The 23,001-nt window shown below is 37.3% G+C and overlaps 6 protein-coding genes across 6 annotated transcripts; 3 read left to right on the forward strand and 3 right to left on the reverse strand.

The window, feature by feature from the left end:
- The first annotated feature begins 712 nt into the window (after positions 1-712).
- Positions 713-3,331, forward strand: LOC108860503 (protein trichome birefringence-like 1). Its single transcript, XM_018634371.2, has 5 exons — positions 713-1,613; positions 1,721-1,913; positions 1,993-2,186; positions 2,260-2,418; positions 2,679-3,331. Exons 1-5 carry the CDS (start codon positions 898-900, stop codon positions 3,043-3,045), a joined length of 1,629 nt encoding a protein of 542 aa, XP_018489873.1. The 5' UTR covers positions 713-897; the 3' UTR covers positions 3,046-3,331.
- Positions 3,332-7,600: 4,269 nt separating this feature from the next.
- On the forward strand, positions 7,601-10,731 carry LOC108856292 (uncharacterized). The gene is made up of 12 exons (XM_018630061.2): positions 7,601-8,011; positions 8,093-8,154; positions 8,276-8,371; positions 8,463-8,756; positions 8,850-8,989; positions 9,094-9,181; positions 9,267-9,458; positions 9,551-9,712; positions 9,797-9,990; positions 10,079-10,229; positions 10,313-10,481; positions 10,569-10,731. The coding sequence occupies exons 1-12, from the start codon at positions 7,606-7,608 to the stop codon at positions 10,628-10,630; spliced, it is 2,016 nt and encodes a 671-aa protein (XP_018485563.2). The 5' UTR covers positions 7,601-7,605; the 3' UTR covers positions 10,631-10,731.
- Positions 10,691-13,683, reverse strand: LOC108856293 (tetraspanin-6). Its single transcript, XM_018630062.2, has 3 exons — positions 13,015-13,683; positions 11,094-11,410; positions 10,691-10,974 (listed from the first exon to the last, which is right to left on the reverse strand). The coding sequence occupies exons 1-3, from the start codon at positions 13,504-13,506 to the stop codon at positions 10,935-10,937; spliced, it is 849 nt and encodes a 282-aa protein (XP_018485564.1). The 5' UTR covers positions 13,507-13,683; the 3' UTR covers positions 10,691-10,934.
- An 855-nt stretch (positions 13,684-14,538) lies between these two features.
- On the reverse strand, positions 14,539-17,693 carry LOC108857629 (metal tolerance protein C2). The gene is made up of 10 exons (XM_018631632.2): positions 17,236-17,693; positions 16,809-16,917; positions 16,494-16,533; positions 16,109-16,185; positions 15,903-15,991; positions 15,534-15,603; positions 15,383-15,421; positions 15,142-15,292; positions 14,949-15,038; positions 14,539-14,857 (listed from the first exon to the last, which is right to left on the reverse strand). Exons 1-10 carry the CDS (start codon positions 17,642-17,644, stop codon positions 14,756-14,758), a joined length of 1,176 nt encoding a protein of 391 aa, XP_018487134.1. The 5' UTR covers positions 17,645-17,693; the 3' UTR covers positions 14,539-14,755.
- A 317-nt stretch (positions 17,694-18,010) lies between these two features.
- Positions 18,011-18,905, forward strand: LOC108859330 (actin-11). The gene is made up of 2 exons (XM_018633221.2): positions 18,011-18,608; positions 18,682-18,905. Exons 1-2 carry the CDS (start codon positions 18,114-18,116, stop codon positions 18,745-18,747), a joined length of 561 nt encoding a protein of 186 aa, XP_018488723.2. The 5' UTR covers positions 18,011-18,113; the 3' UTR covers positions 18,748-18,905.
- A 291-nt stretch (positions 18,906-19,196) lies between these two features.
- On the reverse strand, positions 19,197-21,896 carry LOC108862913 (omega-6 fatty acid desaturase, endoplasmic reticulum). The gene is made up of 2 exons (XM_018637178.2): positions 21,729-21,896; positions 19,197-20,623 (listed from the first exon to the last, which is right to left on the reverse strand). The coding sequence occupies exon 2, from the start codon at positions 20,613-20,615 to the stop codon at positions 19,461-19,463; it is 1,155 nt and encodes a 384-aa protein (XP_018492680.1). The 5' UTR covers positions 20,616-20,623; positions 21,729-21,896; the 3' UTR covers positions 19,197-19,460.
- Between the last annotated feature and the right edge of the window lie 1,105 nt (positions 21,897-23,001).

Consider the following 23,001-nt stretch of genomic DNA (forward strand, 5'->3'; position numbering starts at 1 on the left):
TAGTAGTAATCTTCGCTGTTTAGAGCGGAAATGTCGCAACTCGTTTCTTTTTTGTTTTGGATCCTTCAAAAAATCCGCAACACTCTCGTTCCGTTGGAGTTGATGACATAGAGAGTGCGTCGAGCGACTTAACGTGTAATAAATTATTCTCACGTCCTTTTGTTTGTATAATACATCAAAAAACGTTAATTACGCAGTGATGATGTGCACTATTATCAGGCATTGTAGAAGTATCTTTCTTCGTCATCGAAATTCAAACCGTTTAGAACAAGTTATTGACAAAGGAAAAGGCGTTAATTTAATCGTGACTAATAAGCTCCTTTGTCGACCCCCCTCGTAACCCATCTTTTAAGTGTAGGCCGTTTCTTGCTTCCACTCCCCAACTTAACTGCCACATATACAAACTACTACTTTGGTCATTCAAAATCGAATTCGTTTTGTTCTTTTTTACATTCTTTTTGTTTCATGCTCTTTTAATAATAAGGTGATCACAATCTCAACATTCCAAATATATTTTTAAAAAAACACAATCTCAAATTCTCAACATTCTAAACATGGCATCACTAGTGGCATTCTCGTACTTTCCTCCATGACAAGGGGCACTTTGTAATAGAAATCACTGAGAGACTTTATTTATTTATTTATTTATATATCGACGATTCCTAAGCAAAAATAATCACTTTACCGAACAGACAACTCTCTGTCTCTTTTATGTCTTCTCTCCAAAACGAAAAAGTCTCTTCTCCGTCAACATTTCGCTTTTCCTCTTTCCCTAAGTCTCTCTCTCTCTCTCTCTCTCTCTCTCTCTCTCTCTCTCTCTCTCTCTACAGTCAGAGGAGAAAGAAAAACAGAGACTCTTCACGCTCCCAAAAAAACTTAACACCTTAGCCTCCCCAAATGACTTCAGACTCTGTCAAGCACGGCGGCACAACCATCTCCGCCGGATCCTTGGAATTAAAAAGCTTCCTCACCACCGTGAAACCAAGAAAAACCTCGACTTGTGTATACGCTTTCGTCATAACCTTTGTCCTCCTAACTGTTTTCTTAGTCTTCACGCCTTCTCCAATCACCACCGTCTCTCACTCCATTCCTTCATTCATCCTCCTCCCTAACGTCACCGCCTCCGTTACCGTTACTTCGCCGTCCAGCTCCACCATAAGAAACACCACATTGCCGGAAAACCTCAGTCCGGCTGCTACTGAAAACGCAACCTTCGCGTCTCCTATCGCTAATGGAACAAATTCACTTGCTTCTGACTCCCGGACCGACCATGCATGTGGAAACATATTGTCTCCCGACAACAAGACTAATGATTCTGTTCCTCCTCCAAGTTCGGACAAACAAGCACCTCTGTCCAAAGACCTAGCCGTCAATTCCTCTGCTTCTCCGATGAGAAAACAGAGTATAAAGTCGCGGAAGAGACGAGAGATCATCAAGTCTCTGAAGAAGTGCGATTTCTACGAGGGAGAGTGGGTGAAAGACGATTCGTATCCGCTTTACAAACCCGGTTCGTGTAATCTCATCGATGAGCAGTTTACTTGTATCTCTAACGGAAGACCCGACGTTGATTTTCAGAAACTCAAGTGGAAGCCTAAGCAATGTACTTTACCAAGGTACTAAAGGATAAAACTTTTAATTATTAATTTTGACTTTAAAAAAATCTACTTCTTTGTCCTATTATATGGTTGATGTTGCCATGTTATTTATATATATCTAAAAGGTTGAATGGAGGTAGATTGTTGGAGATGATTAGAGGAAGAAGACTCGTGTTTGTTGGAGACTCTCTGAATAGGAACATGTGGGAGTCTTTGGTTTGCATTCTTAAAGGATCAGTCAAAGATAAGAGTCAAGTCTTTGAAGCTCACGGAAGGCATCAGTTCCGTTGGGAGGCTGAGTACTCTTTCGTCTTCAAAGTAATTTTCTTTTCAGTCCAAATCAGTTTCATTACTTGTTTTGAGACTTTTGTCATCGATGATTGTGTGTGGTTGATAGGATTACAATAGCACTGTGGAGTTCTTTGCATCGCCTTTCTTGGTTCGAGAATGGGAAGTTACGGACAAGAACGGGACTAAGAAGGAGACTTTGAGGTTAGATTTGGTCGGGAAGTCTTCTGAACAGTACAAAGGAGCTGATGTTCTTGTATTCAATACTGGACACTGGTGGACTCATGACAAAACTTCCAAAGGGTATAGAGTTCTGTCAGCTACTTCGATCCATGATTTGGTGGATTTGACTCAATTGTTTAAATGCTTTCATTAGGGAGGATTACTATCAAGAAGGAAGCAATGTTTACCCGAAACTCGACGTGGACGAAGCTTTTAGAAAAGCATTAACAACTTGGGGTCGATGGGTTGATAAGAATGTGAATCCAAACAAGTCTCTTGTCCTCTTCCGTGGATACTCCCCTTCGCATTTCAGGTAAAATACACATCTTGTGTTGTGGTTTTATAACAAAAGATTAAGAAAGATCATTTTTCATATATATATATAAGATATAACTGAAGCAATCATAAACAAGAAGAGAATTTGATTGGTCACACTATATCTAAAAAAATGTAAAAGTTGTCTAGAAATGTAAAACTAATTATATTTTGAAACAATTTTTTTTTCACTAAAACTACTTATAATATGAAACATAGGGAGTATACAAGTGTTTCTAAAAGTTGGTTTGGTTGCAGTGGTGGACAATGGAATGCAGGAGGAGCATGCGATGATGAAACAGAACCGATCAAGAACGAGACATACCTAACGCCTTACCCGTCTAAAATGTTAATACTTGAAAGAGTTTTAAAGGGGATGAAAACGCCGGTCACGTATCTCAACATCACGAGGTTAACAGATTACAGGAAGGACGCTCACCCCTCTGTTTATAGGAAGCAGAAACTATCTGCAGAAGAAAGAAAAACTCCGTTGTTGTACCAAGACTGTAGCCACTGGTGCCTCCCAGGAGTGCCTGATTCTTGGAACGAGATTCTCTATGCTGAGATGCTTGTAAAGCTCCACCAGCTTCATGGCAACAGACGGCGGAAACCTAAAGGTGTATAGGAGTTGGAATCAGAATCTTTTTGTTAGATGAATACAGATCTTTTCAAATGATGAGAAGAAAAGGAACCACTTAGAATCAACGGTCTCCTTTTCAGATTTGTGCCATTGAAGTTGTAGAGAAAGTAAGAGATGGGAATCACATTAGTGCCTTGATGTACGTCAGAGATGAGTTAATCACTTGATGTTGCTGCATTTGTAGTTAATTACAATTTACAAGTGATTCATTTTTGTTACATGCAACTCCAAAGTAACTGTGAAAGATATCAACAGTATAGTCAGGTCTATCTTGAAATGCCTCAATTGTTCATATCCTATTAAAATTACACATGAAACTCAGGAACGACTCTAGAAAGATGAGAGCTCTAAAACCTATATTGGAGACAAACCTGACAATCCAAGATGAATTTGACAAGCTTTGATTTGTCAATCTAGTGTACACTATCAAACATGATTAAGCTCAATAAGACTCACCAAGAACAACAAACCTAGTGGCTAAAATTTACAGATGTATACCTATGAACTAGATCTTTATATATATATATATATATATAAAGATTATGTCTCATGATGTTGATAGAACAACCAAAAATCTCTTACAGAATGCAGAGGGTTAATCGTGTATTTTGTTTATTTTTAAAATGCACTAGTGCTATTGCTTTTTTTTTTGTTGGGAAAACAATACTCTAAGCTGCGTTATATGAGTTGCTTTAATTGAAACTGGAAAGTATTTTGTAATCACAAAGTCCATCCACTTTGTAAGATTATCGGTATCTTTCTATTTAAAATATACTCTCTCTCCGTTTCATATTACTTGTCGTTCTATATTTATGCACACATATTAAGAAAACATTTAATTTTACATATTTTCAAAATAAAAATACTATTATATACCAATACACCTAACCATATATCAACCAATAGAAAAATAAAGTAGAGAATATTGTTAACAAAGTTTACATTGAAAACCGAAAACGACACTTATTTTGAAACGAAAGTTCTACTCTAAAATGACAAGTAATTCGAAACGGAGGGAGTATCATGTTTTTTAGAAGTTCATGGTGTCTAATGGTGTTATGTTGAGCTATATATTAGAAGCAATTTCTCTTACAACGACCCCAAAACTAATTTATGTGCCTAGCTTGTGCACAAAGTCAACTTGAGAACAAAGCAACTTGTATAGTTGCGTAAAATTAAAAAGATATTAAGAATGATCATATCTGTAGATTTTAGAAGTGCTAAACCTCTTGAAATCTGTTTGTTACCTCTAACATTTGCGGGCTAGGGCTTTGAAAAGTTTTATCCTAGCCTCTTTTATATAAACTAATAAACACAAGGCTTTTAAGTGAACAAAAAAAAAACACAAGGCTTTTTTAATCACCGCATGCAACCAATGGAGTTTCTGAGAAGTTAATCTTTTGATTCAAGTTAGAAAAACTAGGAAAAAGTTTGGTTAGATATGTGGAACCAAAAGCCGAGTTTTGGGTTTGAGATATAAGACTTTTCAGAGAAGAAAGCTGTCATATCGTCTAAGACATTCGTGAGCGGCGGATGCGAACGAACTCCACAGATCACCAATTGTTGGAATAACGAAGGCTTCAATTCATTAAAAACAGATGTCTTGAAGGGTTTATACATTAAATATTTAATTGAGGGGTTTTTATCCGAAAGAAACTTAGTTGAGAGGCTTTTATGTTAAAAATTCTTTGTTTTATGTAATCATAATAATTTTGACAAGTATTTACTATTTTTGATGAACAAGTTGCAGATGAAATCGGAAGCGGTGGAAGAAAGTTTGAAGCTTTTTCTTTGATTCAATAGGTCACCAGGCTTACGATATTCAACAATATTTGAAAACCTAAAGACATTGAAGATTGCTTCTAAATATATTCATACAACCACTTGGAGGAACAAGTTGTAAAGAAAGTAGTTTAAAGAAAGCACAATTGAAAACATGTTATAAGAACAACTGAAATGACTTTTTTTTGTTTGTACAGTTTAACGCTTACATCAAAGAGAGTTTATGGGATCGTTCATTTAAACCCACATACTTGAATTGTATTTCAAGTAACAATACTATGATGAAACACACTAAAGCGATCTAGACACAATCTGAATGATAATGAAATGTTTCTAATTTCTATACTCTTGTTTCACTGTTTCTTCCACAATGAAATTGTTTTATAGTTTAAACATTGTATGATTGATAGAAACATGTTAAGAAAATATTTGATGTGGTTGAGAAATGGTAAACTCTATACACACACATTCATGCTCATGACACAACAGCATCACATCTTCAGAAACAAAACTGAGCTTCCCTAGCAAGTCTAATCTGGAGTATGCACCATTTTGGTTCTCAGATGATCGAGATCCATTATCACAGACTCAATCAAAACTCTCTTCTTTGTTTCTAGCATGTTGATATAAAAACCAAAAGAACAATAGATTGGAAATGGCAAAATTCGAATGCTAGTTATGATGAACATAGACATAGCAACGGCAATTGAATGATATGGACTTTTAGGATCTTTTTCTGCCATCAGAATGTACCGAACTTGCGTGTCAGCTACGAGCTTTGTCTGCCATCAGGTTCAATAAATTGGCACAAACAAACAAAAGAAATTCAAACATGAAGGGACGCTGTTGTATTGTAAAGGTTATGATCATCGCTCTTTCAGTACAATAACAAAAGACCAAACTTTTTTAATGTGTCGTTCTATTAGAGCAACATTATCAATGGGACTTCTTAATGTGTCCTTAGCATATTTTATTAATATTTTTAAGTTTAGAATCAAAGCTAAGGACTTTCCTAAATTTATAGATTATTGGTGGGACTTATGTTGTATCTTAAACAAAAGGCCAAATACTATATACTTAAGAACTACAAACATTCATAACCATCTTTTCTCTTAAATGAAATGAACATAACAAACATTCATACACAAAACAGCTTTCATTATCATTAACTAGATTCTTTCGCTTTATTCGATCTTCGATAACAAATCAAAATTACCTTGTAACTCTCGGCTGCAACATAGACCGGCTTGTTCATACTGTGCGCGACTACCGCCATCTGATAAGTTCCCATCATGTTGATAACACCGCCACTTTCTACAACTCCATCTGCTCCCACAAACACCATGTCCACCTCGGCCATGCTATACGCCACAGCTGAATCAAGCAGCAGCTTCACAGGAACGTCGAGCTTCGATAGCTCATTTGATAACAAAACTCTTGTTCCATCCGGCCTTCCCTCTATAATTCATGGAAACGGTCCATTGAGAGAGTCTACTAATACTACAAAATCATAAGAGAAATAGACCTAATGACAACATTACATAGATCACAAACACCAGAATGTATCAGAGACACATAACATCATATACAAACCATGAAAGAGGCACAAGACATTAACTGGCTATGACTTCATACCTAATAGGAACACAGAGAGCATACAACAACATGTACCTAATAGGAACATAGTAGAACAAACAAGTGTGGATATTTAAAGATATAGAAAAAAAGAAAGGAATCTGTGAACTCGGAAGAGCATCTATTTAATCAAACCTAAAATATGTGCTTTCGTCCTGTAGATCCTGCAACTGATACATAAAACAACAACAACAAAAATAAAGCAGAGAAGAAAAGAGAAAACAGAGATCAATACAAAGTGCGATTGTCCTTTTGTTACCAACCAAAACGAACGTAAGGTACAATAATGACTTGGTTTAAGTTCAAAGCACAATGATAATTAGAGCACAAACACAAATTCCACGAATCCAAATTCAAATCCACAAACAAAATTATAATTGAGTTCCACAAAATCAAAGAAGCTACACAGTTTATAACTAAAAGGTAAACATCTTTCACATCTTCTTCTTCTATTCTATTATGATGTAAATAAAAAAAAAAGTACCTTACCTTTCAAGAGATTTCACCAAACTTCTCAGCACATTCAAGGAGACGCGACTTAGCCGAGTTAAAATCCTCGTACTCCAAAGCAGACGTTCTCGCCATGTATCTGATGAACAGATCGCATCCAACAGTCAAAGAGATCGAAATCAAGGTGAGAAGAACCGTCTAGAGAGAAGCGAAGACGAAGAGAGAGGTGCGGTCTATGGAGAAGCGATGTCGAGGGAGATGCGCCGTCGAGGGAGAAGCGTCGTCGGTATGATTATCGGCTTTGTCAAGAGAGATTCGCCGGCTAGAGAAAACCGAAGACGACGAATACGAAGAAAGAGAGATGCGTCGGCCATATGCAGCATGACAGGTACCACTTAAGGATGAGAATAAATGTATCTAAGCTAAGGACGTCCTTCGCTTAATTAGACTTTTTCATTTATTTTTGGCCAAATAATGACTAAGAACTTTTCTAAGATAGCCCGATAAGGATGCTCTTAGGTTACAGTCAGAACATAAACAAACGAATAGACAGAGACATAGTCCGGTCCGCTACGGTAGAACTCAAAACCAGAAATACCGAGTTATGTAAAATTAAACCGGAATAAACGGTTCCGGATAATAAAACCCAGAAGAAGAAGATAAACCTCTCGCAGGCAGATGCTTTCGTCTCTCTTCTCTGCCAAAAAAAAAACAATGGCGAGTCTACTCGACTCACTCACAACCAGAAGCTTCTTCTCTCTTCCCTCATCAATACCTAGAATCTCTTCTCCATTAGCCTCTTCACCTTCCTTTGCTTCTTCATCGTTGCTTCCTCCCTCCGTTCTCTCTTACTCTCACCAACACTCGCATTCTCGCTTCCCCTATTACCCTGTCGCAGCAGCAGCAACTCTCGATGGTCAAGACGAGCTAGAGTTCGAGGAGGTATCCGAAGAAGAAGACAGCTACCCTGATGATGAGTCGGATGAAGAAGAAGAAATCTCCATCGATATCTCAATTCTCGAAAAAGAAGCGAGAGATATCGTTAGGGACTACGCCACTACTCTGTCTCGCGAGCTCAAACTCGGTAAAGATTGTGTCTTTTTTTTTGTGTATTGGTCACTGCTCCATGGACTATAAATAATGATCCAAGCTTGATGTTTTACAGAGGATGATGTAGTAGTTGAAGGGAAGGAATCACGTAGAAAGGGGAAGAGGCAAGCCAAAAATGTTAGTCACATTCTCTCTCTCTCTCTCATGTTTATTTCACTAAAGGCTCCTCCTTTGAGCTTGAGAGTAGATAAAGTTTTGATCTTTTTGTTGGTTTTACTTTAAAAAAATAAAATAACAGAACCAGACGCAGATACCAGAGCATCTTCTCCAAAGAGTTGCCATCGTTGGAAGGCCCAACGTCGGCAAATCAGCTTTGTTCAACCGTCTCGTTGGGGTAAAAAAGAGTTTTAACTGACATGACATCAAAGTTCAAATCTCTTTTTGTTTCCATTCAAACTTGTCCTTTTAAATACACAATTTGGCAGGAGAATAAAGCAATTGTGGTGGATGAACCTGGAGTTACTAGGGATAGACTGTACGGTAGATCCTACTGGGGTGATCAAGAGTTTGTGGTGGTAGACACTGGAGGTGTTATGACTGTTTCTAAGTCACCAGCTGGTGTCATGGAAGAGCTCAACGTTTCCACCACCATTGGCATGGAAGGTATTCCGCTAAGCTCTAGGGAGGCTGCTGTTGCGAGGATGCCTTCCATGATTGAGAAACAAGCTACAGCGGCTGTGGAAGAGTCAGATGTTATTGTTTTCGTTGTCGATGGCCAGGTTCTCTTCTTTTATCTTCAAATCTGCTCTACGTTTCTGTCTTTGGCTTACCCAAACGGGTCACTGATGATATATGGTAATGATTTTATGCAGACAGGGCCTACAGGTGCTGATGTGGAGATTGCAGACTGGTTGCGGAAGTACTACTCACATAAGAATATCATTTTAGCGGTGAACAAATGTGAATCACCACGTAAAGGACTCATGCAGGCTTCAGAATTTTGGTCTCTTGGGTAAATTTAACTTTCATCCTACCCTCAGAATCATGTTTGTGCTTTCATATACAAATTATGGTGGCATGAAATTAACAAAGAATGTCATGATGGAACTTCTCCAGGTTTTCACCTATCCCTATATCTGCATTGTCTGGAACTGGAACAGGAGAGCTGCTTGATCTTGTTTGTTCTGGACTAAACAAACTCGAGGTTTGTAACCTTTTAGTATGTTTGTTCAACTGGCATCAGTTTTACAAATTAAATATCCAAACCAATGATTTTTATTTTCTTCTAGATAATGGAGACCATGGAAGAAGAGGAGGAAGAAGAAAACTACATACCCGCCATTGCAATTATAGGCCGGCCAAATGTTGGGAAAAGCAGCATTTTGAATGCACTTGTCCGAGAGGATAGAACAATCGTTAGCCCTGTTAGTGGCACTACCCGTGATGCTATTGATGCTGAGTTTACCGGACCAGATGGGGAGGTCAGTTCAATTTTCTCTGGCTTTGCTTTCTTTGAGTGGCTTAGTTTTCTTCCGTACAACACTGAAAAATGATTTTATCAACTGTGCTGCAGAAGTTTAGGCTAATAGATACAGCTGGGATCAGGAAAAAGGCAGCTGTGGCGTCATCAGGGAGCACAACAGAGGCCATGTCAGTGAATCGTGCGTTCCGAGCAATCCGACGTTCTGATGTGGTTGCTCTTGTCATTGAAGCCATGGCATGCATTACAGAGCAGGTATCTATCTCACTTTGAACAAGTGGGGAAACAAATATAACTTTTTTTCTCGTTCCTTAATGTTTGTTATATTGGGAAACACAGGATATGAAGATTGCAGAGAGGATCGAAAGAGAAGGGAAAGGATGTCTTGTAGTCGTAAACAAATGGGATACAATACCAAACAAAAACCAACAGACTGCAGCACATTACGAGGATGATGTTAGGGAGAAGCTCCGTTCCCTCAAATGGGCACCCATTGTTTATTCAACTGCTATAACTGGCCATAGCGTTGACAAGTACGTACATCTCCTTCAAAAGTTTAAAAAAAAAAAAAAACTATTTCGGCCTTTACGTTTTTATTTATTCTGTTGGATGAAAATGTAGTATTGTGGTTGCTGCTGCAACGGTTCAAAAGGAGAGATCAAGAAGACTTAGCACTGCTACACTGAACCAAGTGATAAGAGAAGCTGTTGCGTTTAAATCCCCTCCGAGAACCAGAGGAGGCAAACGAGGCCGTGTTTATTATTGCACTCAGGTAAATAATAATAACACATCTCTCAATGTTTTTACAGTAAAGGCAAATCTTGAGACTAATTGATGTGATTAAATTAATTGCAGGCAGCAATAAGGCCACCGACGTTTGTGTTCTTTGTAAACGATGCGAAGCTGTTTTCTGATACCTACAGGAGATATATGGAGAAGCAGCTACGCACTGATGCGGGCTTTGCTGGGACTCCTATTCGGCTTCTTTGGCGCAGCCGTAAGAGATCTGACAAAAATGGAGGAGGTACTAGTTTTGCTGAGCATTAACTTGTGATTCATTTTGGAAAAATATGACAATGTTTTGTATGTATAACTTGAAAAAATGATGCAGGTGGAGGAACAATGAGAATGTCAAGTCTTTCACGTGAGAGAAAACTTGCAACCAAAGGGTGATATATAATGTCGTGTCATTTTTTTGCTTAATTATGTGTGTATTTCTTGAGAAATAATGTATTTGAAATTCAATATATATTATATTCAACTTGTTCATAGTCTCTGACTCTCTATTGATCGATCTTCCATGTATGTTTCCTTTTGTTTCTTCTGAGATCAGAACAACTTTTACTACATCTCTTGATGAACTATAGAAAACAGAAGTACATCAACGTTTCTTAGATTTGTGTTTTCTTAATCTCAAGCTGGTTTGGTAAACAGATAATGATGAAAATATGAAAACACAAGCGATGTGGCTGCTCTCTCAGTAAAGCTGCTCTTTCTTCTCATGCCACCATCTCCACCTGTAAAACCAAAAAGAAAGAAACACCAATTTGCAATTGTCATAAACATTACGAATCCCACGTATGAAGTAAGATGAGACTTGAGACCATTTATATATAAGAGCCAGAGTAGTACGTACCAGTAGTAGTCCCAACGAGGACGGACTTTAGTCATGCGATTATCATCAGAAGGATGATAAGGATGTGCTGCGTGGCGAGTGTTGTGGAAGGCGCAGCAACCTGCAGCATAGACAGCGATGAGGAGGACAAGGACCAAAATGTTAACCACCGACAACTTTCTCCAGTCAAGACGGATCTCCTCAAGAACACCAGCTTTACAAGCATCACACTCGTAGCATAACGTTTCAATACCATTATTCCATCTATAGCAATCATCTCCTCCTACTATTACTCCGGTCTCGTACGTGCACGCCGTCGGTGGCTTACAACATCCCGACTATAAATCAAACACACACAAAGTTAATGAAGATCTAGCTTATAGGATCTCTATAATATTATTTGAGAAGTAAGTTTCCTATGTGTCGCGCTCACGTTAATTCTCACGATGGTTGATTACATTGATACCCTTAATCAATTAAAAATATTACATTTAATACCTATTTTTTTTTTAATTTCCTTTTTGAAAATATCCATATAATATATATATTAAAAAGGAAAATTTATAAATTTTAAAAATCAAATTTAAAAACGAAAATATATGTATAGGATTTCATTAAAAAGGAAATTTCACAAGATAGTAGTATTCTATTTTAAAAATATTTTTAAATAACATAAATTATAATTTTGAAGTAATAAATACTTATTTTATATCTATTGTTTCTTAGATGAAAATATATATATATATTTGTATCTAATGTGACAAATTTCAGAAAAATAATCTTGATATTAGAAAATGAAATATTATTTATTTTAAAACATAACTTTAAACAATAAAAATATATATATCTATCTATGATATAATTTGAGAAGTCAGTTTCCTATGTGTCGCGCTCACGTTATTTCTCACGATAGTTAATTACATTGATACCTTTAATGAATTAAAAATATTACATTTAAATACTATTATTTTTTAGTTTCCTTTTTAAAATTTTCCATATAACATATATATTAAAAAGGAAAAAATATAAATTTTAAAAATCGAATTTAAAAACAAAAATATATGTATTTATAATATGATTTCATTAAAAAGAGAAATTTCACAAGATACTAATATTCTATTTTTTTAAAAAATAACATAAAATATACTTTTGAAGTAATAAAATACTTACTTTATATCTATTGTTTCTTAGATGAAAAAATATATATTTGTATATAATGTGATTTTATAAAAACAAAATTTTAGAAAGATAATTTTGATATTAGAAAAAGATATATTATTTATTTTAAAACATAATTTTAAGAAATACAAAATATATATTTTCAAAGTAATATAAATATTTTGATATATCTATCTAATTTATTAGATGATTACATAAAATAATTAAGTAACATAAACTAATCAACCTTATATCTAAAATAATAGATTATATTAAAATTAAGGAAGACAACAACCATCCTAAATGAAAATAAGAAAATTAACCAAATTTTTAATATATTTAGAATAAAAAATATTATAGTTGAATTCAAAGAAATAAATGCAGTCCAATATACCTAAATGATAACTAAATCGACTAGATATAACATATCTAAAATCATATGTCTAATTAAAGTAATGCAATATTATTAATACAATATATGCATAAAATTATAAATTAAATTTAAAATTAAATAATGTAGCAATCAACTATTATATTATATTTATTTTATAAATATTTATATCCGTGCATGAGCACGGGAAAATCACCTAGTACTGAATATTAGAAAAATGTTAATGAGGATCATCCTTTTGAATCATAAAAATAAAATAAATATATAGTTTATAAACTTTATAAATTTAATGGTTATAATTCAAAAGAGATGTTAGACATATTATTAACTTTTTAAAATCTACAATTAATATTATTTTTTTTGAACAGGGCTCTAGGCACTGGAGGATGATACCTGAACAGAGGTCATGTCTCTTTGGAAGTAATCAAGTGTAGTCCAAGATTCAATCTTAGCACAAGTCTTGGAACTCAAGATACAGCTTCTTATAGAGATCCAATACTGAGGATCTCTAACTCTTTCTCTCAGCCATGGATGATAATCTCCAAGCCTATACTCTTTGTAAACCCTCCCTGGTACTTCCACACCACCTCCTTGGCTCGTCACCACCAGACCAAACAGAGTTAGACCCATAAGAGTCGCGATGAGGAAAATCATGACCACTAAGTAAACCCAAAGAGCCCATGCCACGTTGAAACATGCTCCTATGAACCCGGCGAGGGATACTAAGAGTATGATGAAACCTATAACGAGTAGAGGAGTTTGGAGGAAGTTCTCGCAAGTCGTGCTGCTTCTTGCCTTCCATAGAGCGGCTCCTATGATTGGTATCGAAGCTAGTAAGCTGAGGAGGTTTAAGACTCCAATCACTGTGTTGCTGAATCTGTACATAGTAGTAGTTGTGTTATCAAGAAGAAACCAAAGACTTAGCAAGGTCTTCTCTTATATCTCTCTTTCTTTTGTTATAAGCAGATTCTCTTCTTGCAATGTGAACTTCATCAGCTTTATCTTACAATCTTCTTTGTTTTTTTAGTTATTATATTGGTTAACTCCACCCCCCTTTTTTTGCTTTTGATTCTTTCTTATCAATTGGGAATTTTTATAAGCGGAAAAGGTTAAGAGTTAATGGTTTGATGATTCATGCTCATATTCTTTGGTCGCCTCTTGATTTGAATCAATCAAACAATTACATTTTTAATTTTTTTTTCAAATAAAAGTGTCTTTTTGGACAATTGTTTCTTGTTTATTATTCTATTTTATACGTTTATCTCGTTGTAGTAAACAATAAAGCAGACTACAAGTAGTGCCTTAATTAAATATGAATAAAGACTATACCATATTATTATATACATTTTTCTAGCTTAAAGTCCAAAAACTGCAATCATGGATTGTATAATGGAGCATATCATATGTGGTATGTATACTTTGAAATTGTTGACTCGTTGCGGGAAATAATTGAGATACTTTTCATATATATCTTGTGTTTTTATAGTTAAGTTAAATCCAAAAATATATTTTCGGGTTCGACTAATAAAATTTCTCTTTGTCATATGTCCATATACCATGTAGAGTGTAGTCCATTGTAAACTATGTTAAATTATATTTTGTTTATTTATATGTTTACCAATATTGTATATCGTTCAGTAAACTATGTTAAATTTACAATGAGGCAAACGGGGGTAAGCAAAGAATAATATAGACATGGACGGATGAATTTTCTTTTTAAGATGCTTTGTACTGTCCCCATAACTTAGAGAATATTAGGTCTTGTAGGTTGAGGAGCACAATATGATCTTTGATTCCTCCATTTCGCTTTTTTTGTGTAAGCAAGATGAATAATCAAATCTTGTTTTAGCTGACGATTTTACGTAGTACATTTTGCAGATGACTTTTGAGAGGAAAAAAGGTTTTACAAAAACATAATTTGAGCCAAAAGACACACAAACTTGAAAGAGTAAAAGAGTTTACAAAGATTGTGGTCCTTGTGTGTGGTTCAAAAGACAAATGGGAAAATGAAAATAAAATGCTAAACAAGAGAATAACAAGAAACTCGCAAGCTTGAAACCAAGTGTTTATCTTCCTATAGAACCATTATCTCTACTAGTATACATCTCAAAACCCTCAGACAAGCAGATACAGCTCAACTGTAATCAGTTTGCAGGGTCAAGTCTTGTACACCCAAATCATGGTATACATCATAAACATATTGCAGTAAAGGCCTTTCATCTATACCGCTCTTCACCTAAACACAAATACCCGAAATAACCAACTCAAATTATTTGCAACCCTCATGTTTTAATCCATAGAAGAAGAAAAAACAAGGAAGCTAGTACCTGGATTCTGAGTGAGCCAACAGTGTGACCGGGTACAACCTCCCAGAAACGTGCCTGTAATACCTCCACGACATCTTCTCGAGAAGTAATCTGTAAAGAAAGAGAGTTGAAGAGAAACTCAGGTTGATCGATCTCTCTATATATGGGAAAAATACGTACACGTTCAGGAAACACTTTATAGAAAAGAGCGAACCTGTCTCAAGCATTTGCTTAATGCAGAAGAAGGAATGTTTGGAGGTGCCATCTGAAGCAAGACACCACCAGTGGCTTTGAAGAGTGGCATAACAAGCATAAAGACTGTAATAGATACCAATCCCAAACATAGGACCTCTGCATTTTCAACCCTGAAAAATCGAAGACCGGAGGAGAAAAATTGAAAATGTAAGAGGACATTTTTTATTCATCTTGTTCCTTTCAAAGGAAGTGAGCATTACCCGAGAGAGAGGAGCCAGGATGCCAGTATCAGACCTGCACTGAAAAGACAGAAGCAACGAATGTGTCAGGTGGGATGCAAAGAGAAACATTTTTCTATCTAACTGTCTGCGGCTCTGCTTGAGATTAAGGAAGCCAAAGAGAATATCACACCTGCGGATGGAATCTGATATGACATGCAAGCAAACGGAGTGGTAGTTCATATCTTCTGCTTTTCTGTACACTGCATCATTTTATGAATTTAAGTAACACATTCAAGAAAAATGAAAGTTTTTGAATATGTACAGAAGGGAACAATTATTGCAGATCAGTTCCTATCATGCTGTCTCTCTATTTTAACTAATCCTCCTACTGATTCTATCTTAACCAGAAACCCTTGCTTCTTTGTGGCTTTACATTGACAGGAAATGAAACATAGCAAAGCCGCTAAACAAGGCTATATCATATAATGTACCAGTATTGGTATTAGTTCATTCCAGTCTAACCAGATCTTAACATGATTATAAAACAGAGAATACATACCAATATTGACACGAGCATAGTTCCGGAAGAACCAAACACCAAGTAGGTTCACCAGCAGATTTGTTACCGCTGATACAATAAGATAATGCCTGCATAAAGTCGAATTAAATACATCACATTAATGAAAAGAACTTAGTGTAAACTTAGGAAGTGCTAGAGAAATAACTACAAGCTCTTAGGCATGTCACTTGTGGAAAGAAACTTACTTATGCTCAGATTCGTCTTGTATAAATGCATGAAGAGCTTCCACAGCCAAGGAGAATGACATGAACATAAGAAACAGCTGTCTACACATATGTCAAATACTGAACATATCAATGTGTCAACCCAAAAGATAAAATACAGAGAATGGGACAGTGAAAGCAAAATGAAAGATAACTCTGTTCTATGTGTTAATCCACTTTTTTAACTAGCTGTAAGATTACTCTATTCTATCAACAGCAGTAAAGGAAAGCGTGCCAACACTAAGTTAAGTTCTCAACACTACTCTCTACACGATACTAAACCAGTTAATTGCATGGCACATCAGCCTTTAAACCCTCAAACTAAAACTGGAAAAAGACATCCAAAATACGTTGAGAGCATACTTACAGCATTAGTGAAAGCAGACAAAACTTCAAGTCTTTTGTACCTGGGGAAAAAAAAGAACCAACGATTACTAAGTTACAACCAGTTCAGTATTATTATGCAATTACAGTTACAGTTTCAGCAGTAAAGGAAATGACACAGACAAGTGACCATATTCAGCAATTAGAAAAAAAACTGTATCCTACGAAAAACAACAGCGGATGAACTTTGGGAATGGTTCCAGAGAAAGAAAAGAAACAATAATAAAAATAATTGGGAAATCAAACGTTAACTACCCCAACATCTAAAATCACCAACTAATTTTAAAAATATTCTAACCCGTATGAGTAAGCATGATCAGGCTTCTTCCTTGAAGTTGCCATTGCAAATAAGGAAAACGTCAAGAGACCACATCCAAATGTCAAATGGAATGCATCAGAAACCAAACCTGCAAGAGTAACATTAAAAAAAAAAAAGGAGAGTAAGTAAACAAAGGGAATCTAAACAAACTCTCAAAAACCAATTTTGACATGGACAAACCCTCAGAGCTGCAACAGAAGAGACATATCTTATAACTCCATAACCAGAGGTCTCTAAATACACGCATAGGTTCAACTACCCGTGTGGTTAAGATTATATCAACCTAAGACTTAACCAAAACAATTCTATCGACGTGGAGTCTTATTTCTCAAACAAATCAAAGTCTCTCTCTCTCTCAGAGTTATCAACCAAGTAACAACATGTTAAACCCGAAACCAAATCGTACCTACACGCCCAGTCAAAAGCCCAATCAAGAGCTCAGTGGTAGAGTACGCCACGTTAAGCGAAATCAGCAGAAACAGCCTCTTCATCTGCCGATTCCCATTTCTCAGCACACCAAAAACCACCAAAACCATACGCAAATCCGACGCCTTCCCAATCGCAGCAGCTTTCCCTTCCCCGAACAACACACCATCCCCGTCGTCGACGGAGTATATCTCCGGCGGCATATCGATGGTGGAGACCGTCCTGTCGAGAAATGGCTTCGCCGCCGGGGTTCGCGGGCCGCCGTGAGAGTGGTGAAACGAGCGGGAGTAAGCGAGCCTCCGATCGTTGGCGGCGTACCCGACGTCGCTGCTCCGATCGTTCGGGAGTTCGTTATCGCCGCGAAGATCGAAGGAAACGGATCTCTCCATACTTTTAGAGCTTTCTCTGTTTGATCTTTAATGTGTTAAATCAATTCAACGGCAGTCTTAAAAGAACACTTGCGCCTACGAGAATAGTCTTAATGGGCCACTATTCTAAGCCCATTTAAGAACCCTCAAGTCAAGAAGCGTTGACTGCATTGAACGCCTTATTGGACTTGTTTGTCTCCCGAGTCTTGTAATTATGTATGTGTAATATGTTTTCTCCCATGTTATAAATCAACAAAAATACAGGATTACTTTTGATAGATAAATTTTAGTATGTTAAGAAAGTCGGTTACCAAATCACATTCAGGCATTTTTCAGCCTGTTAATACTAATAATTATTCTTTTGTTGGATTTGTCCCTTAAGGAACTTTTTCCAGCCCATTAAATAACTTTTCCAATCTACGAAGGATACGCTCTTCCACACGCCATTCTGCGTCTTGATCTCGCAGGCCGTGACCTCACTGATTACCTCATGAAGATTCTGACCGAGCGTGGTTACTCATTCACCACCACAGCAGAGCGAGAGATCGTGAGAGACGTGAAAGAGAAACTCGCTTACATAGCGCTCGACTACGAGCAAGAGATGGAGACGGCGAACACTAGCTCATCCGTTGACAAGAATTACGAGTTACCCGACGGACAGGTGATCACCATCGGAGGGGAGAGGTTCAGGTGCCCCGAGGTTCTTTTCCAGCCGTCTTTGGTCGGGATGGAAGCTGCTGGGATCCACGAGACGACTTATAATTCGATCATGAAGTGTGATGTCGATATCAGGAAGGATCTGTATGGAAACATTGTGCTCAGTGGTGGAACCACGATGTTCCCTGGGATTGGTGATAGGATGAGTAAAGAGATCACTGCTTTGGCTCCGAGTAGTATGAAGATTAAGGTGGTTGCTCCACCGGAGAGGAAGTATAGTGTTTGGATCGGAGGATCCATTCTAGCATCACTCAGTACCTTCCAACAGGTAATTTGATATTCTTGTGATCCTTTCTCTGCTTTTTACTCATTTCTTAAGCTGAATATGATTGGTGTTGCAGATGTGGATAGCAAAGGCTGAGTATGATGAGGCAGGGCCATCTATAGTCCACAGGAAATGCTTTTAGATTACCCTCGCCGTTGGATGAAAGATTGTTTCGTATTGGAATATATGTTCAACGAGTTGGTTTCAGAATATTCTTTTCCTTTACTACATTTGTTTCTTGTTGTCACTCTCTTTTTGTTTCTGCCATTAATTTAAAAAAGAGATTTGGCGTTTTTCATATTCTTTTCTTCCCTCTTAAATCTGAAAACAAAGAAAGATCAATGAACCAGAGATTTTTCTTGTGTAAGGCTTATGTTGAAAAGTTTCCACATATTAAAAGACAAGAACCGAGGATTTCTTACAAAAATCTACTCCTGCAAAGAGAAATCACATGAGTGGAGTGTGAGTCGTAAAGGTGATCTGCCACCTTACAGCATTGGCAGGTTTTAAAAAGACAAATTGGTTGGCGTCAAGATTCACTAGATCATCATAATAGTAGTTTAAGCCATTACACTTTTAAGGAAGCCACAATAAGATAACACGACGAGTTTAGTAGTCCGAAAAGTCACATTTCTACGATCCCAAACATAACAGCGATGAGAAGAACAATACAGACACAAAGACATTTAGACTACTAACGTCCCATATCACAATAATTTTAGCCAAAATGTCAAAATGGATAATTTAGATTATTGAAAAAAACATAGCTTCTTAAAAACAAAGACGACCAGAGACAACAATAGAAAGATCAATGGAAAATATCTTCTTTTGTTCTTCCACCATATATCATCTTCCTCATAACTTATTGTTGTACCAGAACACACCTTTCTTCTCACCTTGCCTGTCAGGCTCTACATAGATACACTCCTTCGCCTCCCTCCACATCGCCTTAAACACTGGCGTCCCATCGAACTGGTAATAATCCCCCAGTATCGGTTTTATCGCCTTGGTAGCTTCCATCGCGTGGTAGTGCGGCATCGTGGAGAACAGGTGATGCGCCACGTGCGTGTCCGTGATATTGTGGAAGACCTTGTTCAAGATTCCGTAGTCTCTGTCCACGGTAGCCAAGGCTCCCCTCAACCAATCCCACTCCGAGGAGTCGTAGTGAGGCAGAGAAGGGTGCGTGTGCTGCAAGTAAGTGATCAAGACTAAGAACCCGTTGACAATCAGAAGCGGAACCCCGTAGAGGCAGACCATCGAGGCCAGACCCTGAGCAGCGGCGTAACGGTAGAGACCGTAGCAGACGGCGAGGATACCGGCGTCGGAGACGTATATCTGGAGGCGTTCGCGGTCGTTGTAGATGGGAGCGTTGGGGTGGAAATGGCAAGCAAAGCCAACGTCGTAAGGCCTGCCCGAGACGTTGAAGGCCAAGTACAAGGGCCAGCCGAGGGTGAACTGGACGGTTAGCATGACGGTGCGTCCGAGAGGGTTGTTGAGGTACTTGCCGTACCACTTGATGTCAGACTTCTTCTTGGGGACGAAGACTTCGTCTCTCTCGAGGGAGCCGGTGTTGGAATGATGGCGTCGGTGACTGTACTTCCAGGAGAAGTAAGGGACGAGGAGGAAAGAGTGGAAGATGAGACCGACGGTGTCGTCTAGCCACTGGTAGTCGCTGAAGGCGTGGTGGCCGCACTCGTGAGCTATGACCCAGACGCCGGTTAGGACGCAGCCTTGGCAGGCCCAGTAGAGAGGCCAGGCGAAGTAGGAGAGAGGGTGAGGGAGGAGAGGGAAGTAAGTGGTGGCGACGTAGTAGAAGCAGGAGGCTATGATGATGTCCCAGATGAGGTAGGAGAATGAGCGAGGGATGGAGCGTTTGAAACAGTGCGGTGGGATCGCTTTCTTGAGCTGTCCTACAGTGAAGGGAGGTGTCTCGCAGGGTACGCGTTTGAGGGTTTCGGTTTCTGACTTCTTGGGAGAAGGAGATACCTGCATTCTTCCACCTGCACCCATTTTGTTTTCTGCAAGAAAAAAGAAAAAAAAAAACAAAAGCAAAGACTCAATATCCAATAAACTAATTCTTTAGACAAAAGATTCAATGTTAAGTTACTTAAGTTTCAAAAAATGGATAGTACGTGGAACAAAGAAGCGGCGTATAGTGGCAAGCCAAAAAAGAAATAAACGATAGCGTTGAGAATACGACTAGTTAATTAATGAGGTTTGATACGCGACAGCTCACATCTCTTTCTTGTGGATATCAATTTTCGTTTTGCTAATATAACGTTAAAGAGACAAGTCATAATCACTATTCTTCTTGAATAGCAACTTGACAAAAAAGAAAAGAAAAGAAGGTTAATGAAATAGTTGAGAGAATTTGAGAGCAACCAATATTATTGTCAATCGTATAGACTTTTAAACAGAAACAGACAAGAAGAAAGTACAGTTGAATTATATTGTTTTTCTTCATGCAACTCTATTTGCATCTGAATCTATGAAAGAGCATCTAAAAGCCTGAATTTACCTACTCTAAATCCGATTTACTTGTTAAAAAAAAAGAAAAGTACATGAGCATGAGTCTCATTTATTATGTAACTACGGTACCAAGAGCCTATAGGGAATCAATCGGTCAAACTACCAAATATTCAACAAATCGGAGCAGATTTTACCCGGAGATGTGAAATAATAATACAACTTTACATCTACTCATGTCCAGATCTAAAAATAAATAAACAAATATATAACTTTGAATAAACAGATGGGATATTTCTGAAACCAGGACGTGAAGCTGCTATTGTGATTTTTCAACTCCACCAACCCATCAAATTGATATATAATTAAAATAACGATAGCAAAAGATTGTCAAACACTTTGTATTTGAACAAATAAGAATGGCAACATTTCATATTCGCAACGATAATCATATTAATGGTAAAGACAAGCATCAGATTTCTCACATGGAAAACAGAGAATCGAGACCAGATCTAAAGTTGAAACGCAATAAATATTGGCAGATCTATAATGAAATCGACTGAAACGCAAAATGAGGGGCTAAGAAAAAAAACACACACACCAGAAAGGTTCCAAAGATTGAAAAGAAAAAAACGTAAAATGGAAGAAGAAATGGACCTTCAGCTGACGTAGGGGGGGATAGAGATTTAACGTTAATAACGATGAACCCTACGAAGAAGCTCCTCCGCAAACTCTCTCTCTACCTTCTCTCTCTCCTTTCTATCTCTCTCTCTCTTTGGTAATGAAACTCTCTCTCTCTGGTTTCTGGTCAGAAGGAAATGGGCAGAAGAAGGCAGGCCGTGTATAAATTGACGGCCCGTGGGTAAAAAAAGAATGAGAGAGAGGGGATTGAGTGACATCTCTCTCTTTTTTTTACAAGTGGTCCCCCCCTTTCTTTCCTCTCCTCATATTTCTTTCTTTTATTATTAACTTTTCTATTCCAAATATCTGATATTTACGGGGCACTTATGTATTTACGGAAAACTAAAAAAGAAGATGCAGTAAAAAAAGTTTATCACGTTTTTTTTTGTGTTTTGTTTTTTAGAAAATGTAAAATATTGGTTGACCCACTGGTAATACTAATATGATAATATCACAGAGACTAGTTTGGATTCAGTTATAGAACTCTTCGGTTACGTAAAATAGCATTACGACGATGGTTGTTGATGTCTTTACTTTAATATGAGGAAACGTCCTTGCCTACTCGACTTACAAGTAGAAGTAACTGGTGGCGGAGAAAAAAGAGAGGAAATGCTAAAAGTGGGTGAATGGAGGATCGTGCTTGGCTTCTTCTCTCTCCCATGTGAGAGAAAAACTTTAAAAAAATATCTGCAGACATTGTGGTTGAGATCACGTGAATCGCCCCAAGTCTGTGTGCGTGATGTACTTTGGAGATTCGTATTATAATAATAATTAAGTTAGGTGGTACACAAGTAGGCAGCGACTGCCGAACTAGCCATGAATATTAAGTACTTTATTAGGTCTCTGTTTCTCTCTTCTGTTAAGATTGATGATTTAGAGTATTTTTAAGCATTACCGCTTATAACGACACACTTTATTTTCAACGTTTTTAAAGATCATCACCTACCATGATTATATTTCATTTATTCAGCTGTTACTATCAGCGACTGCTTTTGTTAACAAAGAATTTTTGGTTATATAGTCTATCAAAATTATAAGAGAACTATTACATCAACAATGTTGAGTTATATAGTCTAGCATACTCAGAAAATAACCTAAGATCATATATGAAAAATCAGAGAAACAGTCTATCAAACATTATAAGAGAACTATTACATCAACAATGTTGAGTTATATAGTCTAGCATACTCAGAAAATAACCTAAGATCGTATATGAAAAATCAGAGAAACACATGAACTTACTGGCTTT

The sequence above is a fragment of the Raphanus sativus genome, chromosome 5, assembly GCF_000801105.2.
Source record: "Raphanus sativus cultivar WK10039 chromosome 5, ASM80110v3, whole genome shotgun sequence".
Classification (NCBI taxonomy): Eukaryota; Viridiplantae; Streptophyta; class Magnoliopsida; order Brassicales; family Brassicaceae; genus Raphanus; species Raphanus sativus.

Bases quoted from the DNA above. Each gene is read 5' to 3' on its own strand.
- LOC108860503 (XM_018634371.2), top strand. From the start codon at position 898: ATGACTTCAGACTCTGTCAAGCACGGCGGCACAACCATCTCCGCCGGA. The intron at 1,614-1,720 runs GTACTAAAGGAT...TATATCTAAAAG, and splicing joins AAGCAATGTACTTTACCAAG to GTTGAATGGAGGTAGATTGT. The intron at 1,914-1,992 runs GTAATTTTCTTT...TGTGGTTGATAG, and splicing joins AGTACTCTTTCGTCTTCAAA to GATTACAATAGCACTGTGGA.
- LOC108856292 (XM_018630061.2), top strand. From the start codon at position 7,606: ATGCTTTCGTCTCTCTTCTCTGCCAAAAAAAAAACAATGGCGAGTCTA. The intron at 9,182-9,266 runs GTTTGTAACCTT...ATTTTCTTCTAG, and splicing joins CTGGACTAAACAAACTCGAG to ATAATGGAGACCATGGAAGA. The intron at 9,459-9,550 runs GTCAGTTCAATT...ACTGTGCTGCAG, and splicing joins TTACCGGACCAGATGGGGAG to AAGTTTAGGCTAATAGATAC.
- LOC108856293 (XM_018630062.2), bottom strand. From the start codon at position 13,506: ATGTACAGATTCAGCAACACAGTGATTGGAGTCTTAAACCTCCTCAGC. The intron at 11,411-13,014 runs GTATCATCCTCC...TTTGATTTATAG, and splicing joins GAGACATGACCTCTGTTCAG to TCGGGATGTTGTAAGCCACC. The intron at 10,975-11,093 runs GTACGTACTACT...TTGGTTTTACAG, and splicing joins CCTCGTTGGGACTACTACTG to GTGGAGATGGTGGCATGAGA.
- LOC108857629 (XM_018631632.2), bottom strand. From the start codon at position 17,644: ATGGAGAGATCCGTTTCCTTCGATCTTCGCGGCGATAACGAACTCCCG. The intron at 15,604-15,902 runs GTATGTATTCTC...AAAATGATGCAG, and splicing joins CTATGCTCGTGTCAATATTG to TGTACAGAAAAGCAGAAGAT. The intron at 15,422-15,533 runs GTGTGATATTCT...CTGTCTTTTCAG, and splicing joins ATATCAGATTCCATCCGCAG to TGCAGGTCTGATACTGGCAT.
- LOC108859330 (XM_018633221.2), top strand. From the start codon at position 18,114: ATGAAGATTCTGACCGAGCGTGGTTACTCATTCACCACCACAGCAGAG. The intron at 18,609-18,681 runs GTAATTTGATAT...TTGGTGTTGCAG, and splicing joins CACTCAGTACCTTCCAACAG to ATGTGGATAGCAAAGGCTGA.
- LOC108862913 (XM_018637178.2), bottom strand. From the start codon at position 20,615: ATGGGTGCAGGTGGAAGAATGCAGGTATCTCCTTCTCCCAAGAAGTCA.